This window comes from Molothrus aeneus, chromosome 24 (assembly GCF_037042795.1).
Source record: "Molothrus aeneus isolate 106 chromosome 24, BPBGC_Maene_1.0, whole genome shotgun sequence".
In the NCBI taxonomy this organism is placed as follows: domain Eukaryota; kingdom Metazoa; phylum Chordata; class Aves; order Passeriformes; family Icteridae; genus Molothrus; species Molothrus aeneus.
Genome location: NC_089669.1, coordinates 561,858 through 576,180, shown reverse-complemented (window position 1 = coordinate 576,180; position 14,323 = coordinate 561,858). Strand labels below are relative to the sequence as shown.

General features: G+C 54.5%; 1 protein-coding gene across 3 annotated transcripts in view; it reads right to left on the bottom strand.

Annotated features, from left to right (window-relative positions):
* The window catches only part of KCND3 (potassium voltage-gated channel subfamily D member 3), a 97,116-nt gene that overhangs the window by 21,322 nt on the left and 61,471 nt on the right, over positions 1-14,323 (bottom strand). For all 3 annotated transcript variants that reach the window (XM_066565170.1, XM_066565172.1, XM_066565171.1), the window contains exon 3: positions 2,956-3,118. In XM_066565170.1, coding sequence (XP_066421267.1) covers positions 2,956-3,118 — 163 coding nt within the window. The remainder of the gene's footprint in view (positions 1-2,955; positions 3,119-14,323) is intronic.

The following is a 14,323-nucleotide window of genomic DNA, read 5'->3' as shown; positions in this document are numbered from 1 at the left end:
CAGTGCCTGGGTTATGCCCAGTCCCTGGGTTATGCCCAGTTCCCTTTGCTCAGTGCCTGGGTTATGCCCAGTCCCTGGGTTATGCCCAGTTCCCATGGCTCAGTCCCTGGGTTATGCCCAGTTCCCATGGCTCAGTCCCTGGGTTATGCCCAGTCCCTGGGTTATGCCCAGTTCCCATGGCTCAGTCCCTGGGTTATGCCCAGTTCCCTTTGCTCAGTCCCTGGGTTATGCCCAGTTCCCATGGCTCAGTGCCTGGGTTATGCCCAGTCCCTGGGTTATGCCCAGTTCCCATGGCTCAGTTCCTGGGTTATGCCCAGTCCCTGGGTTATGCCCAGTCCCTGGGTTATGCCCAGTCCCTGGGTTATGCCCAGTTCCCTTTGCTCAGTGCCTGGGTTATGCCCAGTCCCTGGGTTATGCCCAGTCCCTGGGTTATGCCCAGTTCCCTTTGCTCAGTCCCTGGGTTATGCCCAGTTCCTGGGTTATGCCCAGTTCCTGGGTTATGCCCAGTTCCCTTTGCTCAGTGCCTGGGTTATGCCCAGTCCCTGGGTTATGCCCAGTTCCCATGGCTCAGTCCCTGGGTTATGCCCAGTTCCCATGGCTCAGTTCCTGGGTTATGCCCAGTCCCTGGGTTATGCCCAGTTCCCTTTGCTCAGTCCCTGGGTTATGCTCAGTCCCTGGGTTATGCCCAGTTCCTGGGTTATGCCCAGTTCCCTTTGCTCAGTGCCTCGCCGGGCTCTGGAGCTGCTCCTGTCTCTGTTTGGTGCTGCTGCAGCAGAACCACAGCTTCTGTCAAAGGCTGCAGTTCTTGAATGGGCTATTGGGCATTGTCCCATAACCTCCCCCTGAGCATCCCTGTCCCTCCCTTTGACACTGCCCTGCTCCTGTCCCAGGTGAAATCCCAAACCTCGTGCCCGGCGCAGCCGCGCTTTGGACGGCTCTGAAACCGCTGAAATTCACTGCAGGGCTGCCCTGACCCCTCCGGATCCCAGTGCCAGCTGCTGCAGGGGCGCAGGGTGGGCTTTGCCACACCTGTACCCTCGTCACCTCTGCTGTGCTGTGTGTGATCACACCCACACTTCTCCCTCCAGTCCTGCTCCCTGCCCCGGTGTGCGCTGTCAGCCTCGGGCGGGGTTTGCACAGCCCAGCAGAGACGTGCTGAGGCTGCAGCTCATTCCTGCACCTCCCTGCTGCTCGCCTCTTGTGTTGTGACTGCCGAACGTTGTGGTTCTGGAGGTCCTGTATCTGAGCTCTCTGCTGTCAGCTCCCTGAGATGCACGAAGTAGGCACGGCCCAGATGCTTGCCTGGAGCAGAAATAACACATTTTCCTGCTACTGTTCTCCATCAGGTCCCCTGAGTCTTGCATTTCTGGCAGGCAGCATTCCATGGGGAGAAAAAGAACCTCAGGCCTTTGGTTTGCAGTTGTTGTAAAAACCTGATTCTGGCTGTGGTGTAATTTAGCAGATTGAAATAGAGATATAGTAAATCTGTTATACTCTCTCAGTGACTCAGGGAGCTTCCACTGGCAAAAACTGTTCAGAACTTGGAATATTCAGTAATCCCTTCACATTTCCAGGGGCCTTTGTGTATTCCCAGTGTTCAGCCCCAGCTTTGAGGGGTTTGTGTGCTGATAAGTGCATGTTGCTGGATGGGTGCATTTGAAACCAGAGAGAGACAGCAAGGAGCGAAGCAGCCAGGAGGATGAACAGCTCCTGGGGATGATTTAAGGGTTTGGTGCACACAGCCATCTATTTGCTCCAGACAAGGATGTGGGAAAGGTGAGCAATAACAGCCCTGCTGCTCCTGATGCTGAAAATACCCCGGTACAGAGTGTGCAGGGCAGAGGGCGGAGGGTGCATTCGATGGGGGCACGTTCTGTCTCCAAGGTAGGATGTGTATCCTGGTTGGGCTTTGGGTCAGCCAGTGTTCAAATTCTGTGGGATCATTTGAGTTTATTGTGCTAGAAATGTGGCTGGGTAAGTCATTATCTGGTGTAATTTTGTGACAAATAATAGGAGAATTTTGTACAAGAATCCATCCAGCTGTGTGTGAGGTTTCCTCGTTAACCTGGTGTGAAATGGCTCAGAGCTGGATGCCACTGGAACATCAAAACATGTGTGGGGGGTTCTGCAGCTGAAATTTGGCAACAATGGTTTTTCAGACCACAAGTCCTGGAGAAAAGCCAAGCAGGAATCCCTGTGGCATGTTCAGTTCTATTTTGGGGTGTGTGTTTTGTTCTGGGGGCACTGGCAGTTCAGCGCCTCCCCTTGCTCTGGGGCACTGGGTGTCCATCAGTGCCTGCTGCAGGGTGTGACTTTGGGCCCTTCCTCTGGGTGTCTGTGCTGTTTTGGGGCTGGGGGAGTTTGTCTGTCCCTTCCCCAGAGCCCTGGGGGCGCTGGCAGGGCTTGGCCACAGTGTGGGACTGGTTTGGGGCTGGTTTTGAGGGGATTGTCTGGGCATGCAGGGACTGAGCAGGGCCTGCATTGGGTGGGGGTGCCCGCAGTGCCCACGGTGGCCTTTGGCCCAGGAGGGACAGACAGACAGACAGACAGGGGTCACTCACCTTCTGTGCCTGCAGGAGGGGATGGACAGACAGACAGGGTCCCCTCACCCACCTTCTGTGCCCACAGTGCCCACATTGGCCCTGCCCCAGGACAGACAGACAGATGGACAGACAGACAGGCTCACCCACCTTCTGTGCCCGGCGCTTGTCGGCGCGCTGGTTCTGGTGGCCCAGGATGGACAGACAGACACACGGACAGACAGACACACGGACAGACAGACGGACAGACAGACAGACGGACAGACAGACACACAGACAGACAGACAGACAGACAGGGTTCCCTCACCCACCTTCTGTGCCCAGCGCTTGTCGGCGCGCTGGTTCTGGTGGCCCAGGAGGGACAGACAGACACACGGACAGACAGACAGATGGACAGACAGACAGGCTCACCCACCTTCTGTGCCCGGCGCTTGTCGGCGCGCTGGTTCTGGTGGTAGATGCGGCTGAAGTTGGAGACGATGACGGGCACGGGCAGGGCGATCACCAGCACCCCGCTGAGGGAGCAGATGGAGCCAAAGATCTTCCCCGCGATGGTCTTGGGCACCATGTCCCCATAGCTGCGGGCAAAACACACAGGAGAGCCCTGCTGAGACCCTGAGAGCCCTGAGAGACCCCCGAGAGAGCCCTGAGAGAGCCCTGAGAGCCCTGAGAGACCCCTGAGAGCCCTCCTGGGACCCCTGAGAGACCCCTGAGAGACCCCTGAGAGAGCCCTGAGAGCCCTGAGAGACCCCCGAGAGAGCCCTGAGAGACCCCTAAGAGCCCTGAGAGACCCCTGAGAGCCCTCCTGGGACCCCTGAGAGAGCCCTGAGAGACCCCTGAGAGAGCCCTGAGAGACCCCCGAGAGCCCTCCTGGGACCCCTGAGAGCCCTCCTGGGACCCCTGAGAGAGCCCTGAGAGACCCCAGAGAGAGCCCTGAGAGCCCTGAGAGAGCCCTGAGAGCCCTGAGAGACCCCAGAGAGAGCCCTGAGAGCCCTGAGAGAGCCCTGAGAGACCCCCGAGAGAGCCCTGAGAGCCCTCCTGGGACCCCTGAGAGACCCCTGAGAGACCCCCGAGAGCCCTCCTGGGACCCCTGAGAGACCCCTGAGAGCCCTGAGAGACCCCTGAGAGACCCCCGAGAGCCCTCCTGGGACCCCTGAGAGCCCTCCTGGGGCCCCTGAGAGCCCTGAGAGACCCCCGAGAGAGCCCTGAGAGCCCTGAGAGACCCCTGAGAGCCCTGAGAGCCCTGAGAGCCCCCCTGGGACCCCTGAGAGACCCCTGAGAGCCTTCCTGGGACCCCTGAGAGACCCCTGAGAGACCCCTGAGAGCCCTGAGAGCCCTCCTGGGACCCCTGAGCCTCAGCAAGGCCTGGGCAGCTCCTGGGGTGGCACCAGGGCTCAGAGCCCTGTGCCAGGGACAGCCCCTGGAGCTGCCACCCTGGGCTGGTCACAGCCCCTCTGCCCCTGGAGCTGCCACCCTGGGCTGGTCACAGCCCCTCTGCCCCCGGTGCAGCCCCCCTGGCACAGCCCCCCTGCCCTTTCTGGCAGCTCAGCTCAGCTCACACAGGCCCCCCTGTGCTGCCCAGCAGCTGCTGGGTGCTGGCACCCTGTGCCCCCCTCCCCATGCAGATGAGCTCCAGCAAGCCCAGACTCTGCCTCTGCCGGGGAGCAGCTCATGGATTTCCATTCCCCGGCATCCAGGTGCAAATGAGGACTGATTTACACTTCCATTTCAAACCCCAGCAGTTTCCCTGCCATCTGCACAGTCAGAAATTTGGGGCTTGTTCAAAATCTGCATTCAGTAAAAGGTGAATTCTCAGGGACATGAGAGCAGCTGGAAAATATTCATACAAAGTTCTGCACTGGGTTGGACCCAACAATCTCCTGCTGCAATTTGTGTTGCACAAAGAGAAGTGGAGCTGTGCACAGGAGGCCGTGGGGATGCTCTGAGGGCTGGAGCCCCTCTGCTCTGGAGAAAATCTGAAAATTGAAATCTAAACAAGCCCGTGGTTGCTATCAGATGGTTTTAGGGATTTCTGTGGTTATCTCTGAGATGTTCTGGTGCTGGGTGCAGCAAATGTTGAAAAGAGAAATGATTTATTTCAATTTATTTTTACATTTGATGTCAGTCTATGACCAACAAAGAGCTTTGAGGGGAATAGACTAGAGCTAAGAATAATTTACATCCAGGAGGAAAAACAAACATTTCAAAACACCTTTATTCCTCAGCTGCATTTCTGTCCCCATGCAAGAACCTGCTGGAATGAGGGGCTGAGGAAGAGCAGGACTCCTTGCATGTTAAATGCTTCAGCCCAGGTTTATTTATCCCCAGCAGAATCCTTCTCCTGCCTTCACCCAAACCCCTCCGAATGCCTCAAATCAATAGATGGCTCTTCATGGCTATTAACTTCTTAGCTGCTGCTTTATGCAAAGATCATTTCAAAGCTCTTGCTAAGTGACAAGTTCTTCTACCTCATTTAACACTGCTCTAAAAAAAATCTCACTCCTCTGCTGCTGGCCCTTAACACAATAAGGCTGAAAATTAATCATATGCCTCAAACATGATCTCAGTGACCTGGAGCATGGAGAAAAAGCCCTTCTGTGCATTTGCAGAGAGTATAATAATAAGTGTCTGGCTCACAGTCTGGCTCAGGGAGTTTTGTTCTTACATGCAGACTGAGAGTTACCTCATTACTGGGGACTTGAGAGAAGTGCTTTAAAGCACCAGGCAAGCTCAAACCCTGGGAGCAGGAAGGGTTTGTGGGCAGATGGAGAAGCTCCTTTGCACCCCTCCTGTGAGAGGAGGAGCCCTGAGAGCTCTGCATGGCTGGCCTGGTGGCCCTGGTGGCCCTGGGGACACTGCAGCTCTCTGTGGAGGATCCTCCTGGATCCCTGCCCTGGGCACCTGCTCTGGGACACCTGGGGACACCTGGCCTGCGATGGGAGGTGGCACCTGGGCACATCTGACCTGGGAGGTAGCACCTGGGCACATCTCCTGTGGCCCCACTGGGCTGACCTGAGGTGGAAATGCCAGCCCTGAGGTCTGGGGATGTCTCAGCTTTGTTTCTCAGGGGCAGAGCCAGCCAGAGCTCCAGGCCCATCCCTGGCCCTGCCTGAGAGCCTCCCCTGGCTTTGCCAGGGCCTCTGAGGTGCCGTTGTTCTGCTCCTGTGCTGGCACCCTCAGCTCCTGCAGTATTCATTGCTGGAGAGGCTATTTCTGTCCTGATGCTGCCACAAGGTACTAATGGCCCCGTGGCATATTTATATCAGCTACAGTGCCAATAAACTCAGCTGTTGGATTCCAGTTACTGCTAATTAGGCATTTCAAACCCAAAACTTCTTTTCCCCAGACTGGAATGAGAGAACCCAACTTTCCCATTAATTTATTTAGTAAAAGGCAACTTGTCATCTAGAAAATTTCTGCAGAAAGTGCATTTTAAGCAGTTCGTCAATAATGTGATCAGAGCAGCAAGAGGATGGGGGAGCTGGGTCATGATTAACATGCAGAGGGTCTGAGGGGTGCTTGAGCTGCACAGCAGGAGTGCCAACACACTGAGCCATTCCCAGCTGCTGAATTCAGTGCAAGGTTCACCTGGTGGAGGGAGGACAAGATGGGATTTAAGGCTGGACAAAGCTGGAACAGCTCCTGGGGCTGGGGGCAGACACAAGGCTCTCCCCTGGGGCAGGATTTCTGCCTCACAGCTCTTGGGGAGCTGCTTCATTCTCCAACCTTTTGCCCAGGACAGGAGAGGCAAAAGAAGATTTTGCTGCAGCCTGGAAGTGTCTGCTTTAGGACAATAGGGACAGAACAATATCATTGTGTGCTGTACAATAGACCATGATTCTGAAAGCCTCTTGCATGGAAGAGCTGGAATAAAGCATGGAATCAGCATGTGGCTCTCCAGGTGCCAGGGAGCCTTTTTTGTGCTCCAAGTGATTCCCTGGGCAGTGTTGTGGCCCACACAAAGGAGGAGAAATGGCCAGAATTCAGCTGGAAGGGTTCAGGGGCATTGCCAGACTGAAATATTGCACGGACAGCTCTGCCCCTCCATCTCACAGGTGCAGGTCCCAGGTAATCCTGCAATAATGACTGCACCACTTCCAATGGTCCAAACTCTGGAGCAAACTCTGCTCATTCCTCTCCTGCTTTAGAGCAGTGAATCCTCAGCTGGGCAGGGCTGGGGGCCTGGGTCTGTGCTTTAGAGCAGGGCTGGGGCCTGGGTCTCTGCTTTAGAGCAGGGCTGGGGCCTGGGTCTGTGCTTTAGAGCAGGGCAGGGGCCTGGGTCTGTGCTTTAGAGCAGGGCAGGGGCCTGGGTCTGTGCTTTAGAGCAGGGCTGGGGCCTGGGTCTGTGCTTTAGAGCAGGGCAGGGGCCTGGGTCTGTGCTTTAGAGCAGGGCTGGGGGCCTGGGTCTGTGCTTTAGAGCAGGGCTGGGGGCCTGGGTCTCTGGGTCTGTGCTTTAGAGCAGGGCTGAGGGCTGGGGCCTGGGTCTCTGGGTCTCTCATTTAGAGCAGGGCTGGGGCCTGGGTCTCTCATTTAGAGCAGGGCTGGGGCCTGGGTCTCTCATTTAGAGCAGGGCTGGGGCCTGGGTCTCTCATTTAGAGCAGGGCTGGGGCCTGGGTCTCTGCTTTGGGGTTTAACTCAGCTCTGCTCACCCACCCTGCTGGGATGAGCCCCAGAGCTCACCTGTGCTGCTCTGCCCCCGAGTGCTTTGGGCTGGAAGGGACCTTCTAAAAGCCATTTATTCCACACTTCCAGAGCCTCAGGCTGCTCAGAGCCCCGTCCTCCCCAGCTGGGGTGTCCCCAGGGGTGCCCAGCTGTGTTTTACAAACCCCAGGAGCACAGACTGGTTTGGGCTGGGACCCTGGTGCCTCCTGCAAGGCTGAGCTGAGAGCGGAGCCACGGTGGCTCTGAGGCAGGAGAATCTGCAAACAGGCTGTCAAACGCCAGCCTCGAGCAGCAAATCAGCCGTGCCAGGGAAGTACAGAGCCTATTTCATGCTAGGATTCTTTTACATTAAATATCCTTATTTTCTGCCTTGTTTGGAGCTGGGCACTTCCCCAGCTGGGCATTCAGCTGTGAGATCTGGCATCCTTTCACACTTGTGTTTTCTTTTGCCCTGGCATCATTCACTTGGTGATGTTTTCATGGATGCTCTGGAAATTGTGCTGCAATTGCAGGCAGTGAGGGATGAGGGCTGGAGATGCCCATCAGCTCCAGCAGCAGCTTATCTCCAGTGCTTGGATTCACTTGGATTTTTAGCAAAGCTGTGGTCAGCAGTTACTTAGCAGGGATTTTCCAGGTGAAGTTGCCTTTTTGATATTGTTCTGGTTTACAAATTCGTATTTCCGACTGAGTTTTGTGTGGTAAAAGGACAGAGATGAATTCAGAATTGTCCTCCTCTGAGGAGAAGGAAGTTCTGTTGCTTCTGCAGCGGGGAGCATCAGGGAGGGAGGAAGGTCATTCCCTGATGGATTTTCAGGGTAGGCTGGACCAGCCCTCATGTGGGATAAGCTGAGCTTGGAGGCAGTTCTAGGCTGGACAGAAAAGGGGACCTGAGAGCAACTGGTGGCAGGAATGTCCCTCCCAACAGCAGCAGGAAAAGGAATGTTTGTGAGGAAAGGAACAAACTAAGTCGGTTATTTAATACACACAGGGCGGAGAACACTTCATATATGAACACTGGCTCCGTTTATTCCTCCTGGCTTGGATCAGCTCCTCAGCCCGTAGGCAGTTAAAACAGATGGTCTGAATTTGGGTAACATTCAGACCTTGAGTTGAAGCTAAAAATGGAATTTCATTGGCAGGAAAAGTAGGTCAGAAAGCTAAAGCCCCTAGTCCTAAAATGATGAAAGGCTCCTAATCAAGTGTTCCCTATTACCATTCATTAACCAGAGCAGGGGAAGGAATATCAGAGACCTCTGCAGAAGGGATGGCAAAGGGGTTTATTTCTGTTTTATCCAGTCAGTGAGGGGCTGATTTGGGGTTTATTTCTCTGTTTCAGTCAGTAAGGGCTGATTTGGGGTTTATTTCTATTTTACCCAGGTCAGTAAGGGCTGATTTGGGGTTTATTTCTCTGTTTCAGTCAGTGAGGGCTGATTTGGGGTTTATTTCTGCTTTACCCCATTCAGTGAGGGGCTGATTCTCCTTGTGACCCAAAGTGATGCTCTCAGCCTCCCTGCCTTCCACAGCCATCAAGCATCAAGAACATGCTTGAAATATGGGGAAAAGTCCTGAGTATTATTGTCCATCTGATGCAGGCATCTGGCATGGGAGAACTGAGTGCTGCTCTGTAATGCCCACTTTTTAAAAAGTGTCTGTTTTAATGGAAAATAAAACGTCCCAGATTAAGGCATTATTTATTTCTGGCTGCACACACTAAAGGCCTTTTAAATTATTTCATTCATTATTAATTCAAGAAGAATCCTCATATTACTCAGAGTGAAAACCTTACACAATTACCTGCTCAGAGAACCCTTTTTTTTTTGCATCTCAGCTCTCTGTAAAAGGAACTTTTTGGAGAACATAGAGGCAGGAGAGGGCAGGCAGTGCATTGAGCAATTAGACTTTGCTCCTAATAGCAGGGCTGAAGGCTCCCTGCCCTGTCTTAAATCCTTAACTGTGGTGTCAGCTTAAAGGAAATGCTGGCTTTTTGCTTTCATTTCATCCTCATCTTTTTCTTTTCTGTCTTTTTAAGCAGCTTGAGTGTCCATGCTGAGCCATGTCACATTCCAAATGATCCACATACTGTGCATTTTAATGAGCTGCTAACACTGATTATACAAAAAGCAATCTCAGAAATATTTACTGAGTCCAAAAAAAAAAAAAAAGCCTATGGGGAACTAATTAGCTTTTTAAGAATTGGCTTTTTGAAAGCTTCAGGCTCTGGGAAAGTTGAACTTGGAATCAGTTTCAAAGAAGTTGAAGGAGTGGCTGAAGAAAAGGGAGTGAGTTGTAATGGAGTATTTGTAACAGAGCATTGCACATGCCAGGCTCTGCACGGGACAGGAGATGCACTGGAAGCTGCACACAGAATAAATAATGGAGAGAGAGACAGGAAATGGGATTATTATGCAGAGAAAAGCCACGTAATGTCTGGATCCTTTGTCAGGTTTCTGCAGCTTTCTGGGGGTTGATCAGAGAGAGACAAAATCTTTGTGCCTCTGTCCCTGAGCAGGTCCCTCCTCCAGGGCTCCTCCAAACACTGATATTGGCCCCTCACTGCACTCCAGAGGATGAGAAAATGAGAAAATTCCCGTTAGTCTGGCACAGAGCTGGTTCAAGTTTCCCTTTCTTGGATGTAAAATGCAATGCAAGGTGTTCATATTCCCTGAAGATTTACTTCTGTCCCTTCCAAGGTGATCCCAAAATGTGCCATTTGTCATCAGATGGTAACAGATAAAGGGAATGGAGAATTCCCCTGGGCCAGGCCTGCACCACAAACTTTTGAAGTGAGAGTAACAAAAGCCAATGGAGAAGAGAGGCTGGTTTGTGAATAGTTCAATTTCCTTTGTCTGTATTTGATTAAAACCACCTCAGATTTAACAGGATTTTTCTTTCAAATAGAAAGAAAATCAAGAAGAAAAATAGCCCTGCCTGGAAGTCCCTGCTATTTCCTTGTCCCTTGCAGAGTTTTATCATTCTCAGCAGGACTGAGGCGGAGCTGTGGGAGTTTGCAGTGATGGATGGAGTCACCTCACTGGGAGCTGCTTTCTGCTCCTTCCTCCTGCAGGGTGCAGGCAGCGGCCCAGGCTGTGAAATTCCCTTCAGGAGCCCTCAGCAGCCCTGCCCAGCTCCCAGCGCTGCCCCGGGGCTGGGTCTGTCCCAGAGCATCCCTGGGGACCCCCGGCCCTGCAGGGGGGACAGGGACCCTGAGCTGGCCCCAGGAATGTCCCCAGCCCTGCAGGGGGGTCCAGGACCCTGAGATGTGTCCCAGGAATGTCCCCAGCCCTGAAGGGGGGACAGGGACCCTGAGCTGGCCCCAGGAATGTCCCCGGCCCTGCAGGGGGGACAGGGACCCTGAGATGGCCCCAGGAATGTCCCCGGCCCTGCAGGGGGGTCCGGGACCCTGAGCTGTGTCCTAGGAATGTCCCCAGCCCTGCAGGGGGGTCCGGGACCCTGAGCTGGCCCCAGGAATGTCCCCAGCCCTGCAGGGGGGACAGGGACCCTGAGATGGCCCCAGGAATGTCCCCAGCCCTGCAGGGGGGTCCAGGACCCTGAGCTGGCCCCAGGAATGTCCCCAGCCCTGCAGGGGGGTCCGGGACCCTGAGCTGTGTCCCAGGAATGTCCCCAGCCCTGCAGGGGGGTCCGGGACCCTGAGCTGGCCCCAGGAATGTCCCCAGCCCTGCAGGGGGGACAGGGACCCTGAGATGGCCCCAGGAATGTCCCCAGCCCTGCAGGGGGGTCCGGGACCCTGAGCTGGCCCCAGGAATGTCCCCAGCCCTGCAGGGGGGTCCGGGACCCTGAGCTGTGTCCCAGGAATGTCCCCAGCCCTGCAGGGGGACAGGGACCCTGAGCTGTGTCCCAGGAATGTCCCCGGCCCTGCAGGGGGGTCCTGGGCTCTGCTGCCACCCCAGGGGGGTCAGGGTCGCCTTCCCCAGCTCAGGGGTCCTGTCCTGATGGGGACAGGGGCTCCTGTCCCTCTCCTGCAGGTTTGGGAGAGCTCTGAGAGCCCAGAGCCTGGCACAAGGCACAGGGAGGGAGAGCAGAGTGCCAGGGGTTTGTTCTCTGGTTTTTGGGGGTTTATTACCAGAGGTTCTCTGGTTTTGGGGGTTTATTACCAGAGGTTCTCTGGTTTTTGGGGGTTTCATTGCCACAGGTTTGTTCTCTGGTTTTTGGGGGTTTCATTGCCAGAGGTTCTCTGGTTTTTGGGGGTTTCATTACCAGAGGTTTGTTCTCTGGTTTTTGGGGTTTATTGCCAGGGGTTCTCTGGTTTTTGGGGGTTTCATTGCCAGGGGTTTGTCCTCTGGTTTTTGGGGTTTTTTGCACTCTCCTGGCTGGTTCAGGCTGGAGCGGCCCCGGGCAGCCAGCAGCCAGCAGCCCCCCCGTGTCCAGCACTGTCCCCAGGTCACATCCACCCATTTCCAGCACTCCAGGGATGGTGACCCCACCCCTGCCCTGTGCCAGCCCCTTTCCTGAGGAATTGTTCCTAAAATCCAGCCTGGCCCTCCCCTGGCTGAACTCGGGGCTGTTTCCTCCTGTCCTGTGGCCTCTCCCAGGGAGAAGAGACTGATGGCAATAAAGGGAAACAGAGCAGATTTCTCACTGCTCTGGTTTAGGAAAAGCAGTGGCTGAGCTCTAAGCTGCTGGATTCAGTTCACAGATTTCCTCTGATTTTGGCACATTTTGTGCCTTTGGTGTCCCGGGGGCAGTTAAGCCCCTGCAAGTCTAAACCCTCTTTTATCCAGTGCTAGATCAAAAATGCCTCCTAAAAATATCTCCCATCTGAGCAGGTCTGAGGGCAATCACCCCTCCCTCCTTCTGAGGAAGGCAGGAAGAGAACAGGAACAGGAACAGGATTTGTCCCTCCCCAAAATGAGGAGCTGCTGAAGCCCAGGACAGAACCCCAGAATGGTTTGGGCTGGAAGGGACCTCAAAAATCATCCCCTACAGGGAGCTGGGATCCAACACTGGTGCAGCTACAGCTGTTTATCCCCAAAAGGTTGGGTTTTGGGCTCTTTTCCAACCTTTATGATGATCCCTGTGCTTGGTTCTGGTGCTGCAGGAACCCAAGCAGTGCATCCCAACTGCTGCTCTGCTGAGAGCAAAGTTTCCTTGCTGTTTTTGTTTTTAAAATGAAACCATTTCCTGTTAAAATGAATAGGGGGGGTTCAGGCTTTCATGGAACCAGAGGTTTCCCAGGAAAAGGAGCCTCATTCCCATCACTGTGCTCAATAATTTTATCTCCTGTAGGAGCTCTGTCCCCTGAAAAGGGAGGCAGAGCTCCCCTTGCCATCAGTGGGAGTGGCAGGGTTGGTGTTGGGGCAGGTCTGGTGTTGGTGTTGGGGCAGGTCTGGTGTTGGTGTTGGGGCAGGTTTGGTGTTGGTATTGGGTCAGGTTTGGTGTCCTGGCAGGAAAATGAGGGTGGAACTGGGGCTGCCTTCACAGAGCTCACATACCACCAGCCTTGCTGGCATTTCTGAAGATGAGCTGGGAATGTTTTGTGATTTTTATTTCATTTGTTTGGTATAATCGTTGTGCTTTGAACAGCAAAAGAGTCTGATCCTTGTCTCTGTCCTGTCTCAATCTCATCTGTAACACAGAACAGCCAAAGTTCCTTGCCTTGCTGGGGGAACAGAGTGCTTAAGCACTAAGCCCTGGTAATCCAGTTTGTTTTCCTACCCGTAGCTGTAATGTGAAGATATGCACAGCCTGTGCCTGATGTAAGCACTGAGATCATGACAGGCTCCCAAATCCTTTTATTTTAATATTTATTCAGTTGATAAACGTCACATTTTTGTCCTTCGTCTGTCATTTCCAGCAGGGGATTCAGCCCCAGGGCAGCTCCCATTCCTTCCTCTTCCCTCTGCCTGGGGATTTATTGGCACAGGAGCCCTGCAGGTGCCACAGGTGAAGGGAGAGGCTCTGGGGACGGGGCTCAGCTCCTTCCTCCTCAGCCTCACCTGAAGGTGAGGAGCAATCCTTCCCCATCCCCAGTCTCCTCCTGCTCTTTGTCCACGGGACTCTGCTCTTTGCACTGACTGTGCCCAGGCACTATTTCCACAGTCATTATTTACACTTAGATTAAGCATTCATATTATCCAGAACGTGGCATTAATAATATCAAAATGCCACTTTATGCCATGTTTAAAATCAGAATTTCCTATTGGAAATCAATGAGAACATCTTCCTAAAAATTCAGTGACCTGCCTGTCCCTCCTTATATAAGCAGTGTCTATATTTATCAGTGCTGATCTCAGCTGCTGGGCTACCTGGCTGCTCGTGGCTCGCACAGAATCCCGAGATTCCGTGTTTCTCACACAGCCAGCTCTGTCAGGAGAGGAGGGTTCTCCTCTGCACCAAGGTCTCAGCTCGCTCCTGTTCAAAGCAGAGGCTGCAGGGGAAAGGCCCCAGCCCCAGGATTCTCTGGCAGCCCCTGGCCAGGACTCTCAGCCACAGCAGGGGCTGTTCCTTGAGGTGCCACTCCAAGGTGACAGCAATTCCCTGCTCAGAGCACGGCTCCATCTCTGGGCTGGCTCAGGGAGGAGCCTCAGCTCCACCCCAGAGCTGCTGAGGAGCCCCAGCCCCATCCCAGAGCTGCTGAGGAGCCATCCCAGAGCTGCTGAGGAGCCCCAGCTCCATCCCAGAGCTGCTGAGGGGACATCCCAGAGCTGCTGAGGAGCCTCAGCTCCATCCCAGAGCTGCTGAGGAGCCATCCCAGAGCTGCTGAGGAGCCCCAGCTCCATCCCAGAGCTGCTGAGGAGCCCCAGCTCCATCCCAGAGCTGCTGAGGAGCCCCAGCTCCATCCCAGAGCTGCTGAGGAGCCATCCCAGAGCTGCTGAGGAGCCCCAGCTCCATCCCAGAGCTGCTGAGGGGACATCCCAGAGCTGCTGAGGAGCCCCAGCTCCATCCCAGAGCTCCTGAGGAGCCTCAGCTCCATCCCAGAGCTGCTGAGGAGCCTCAGCTCCATCCCAGAGCTCCTGAGGAGTCTCAGCTCCATCCCAGAGCTGCTGAGGAGCCCCAGCCCCATCCCAGAGCTGCTGAGGAGCCCCAGCCCCATCCCAGAGCTGCTGAGGAGCCATCTGCACACCCTGACAAACTCAGAGTCGGAGCAGGGGTGTCAGGAGCCC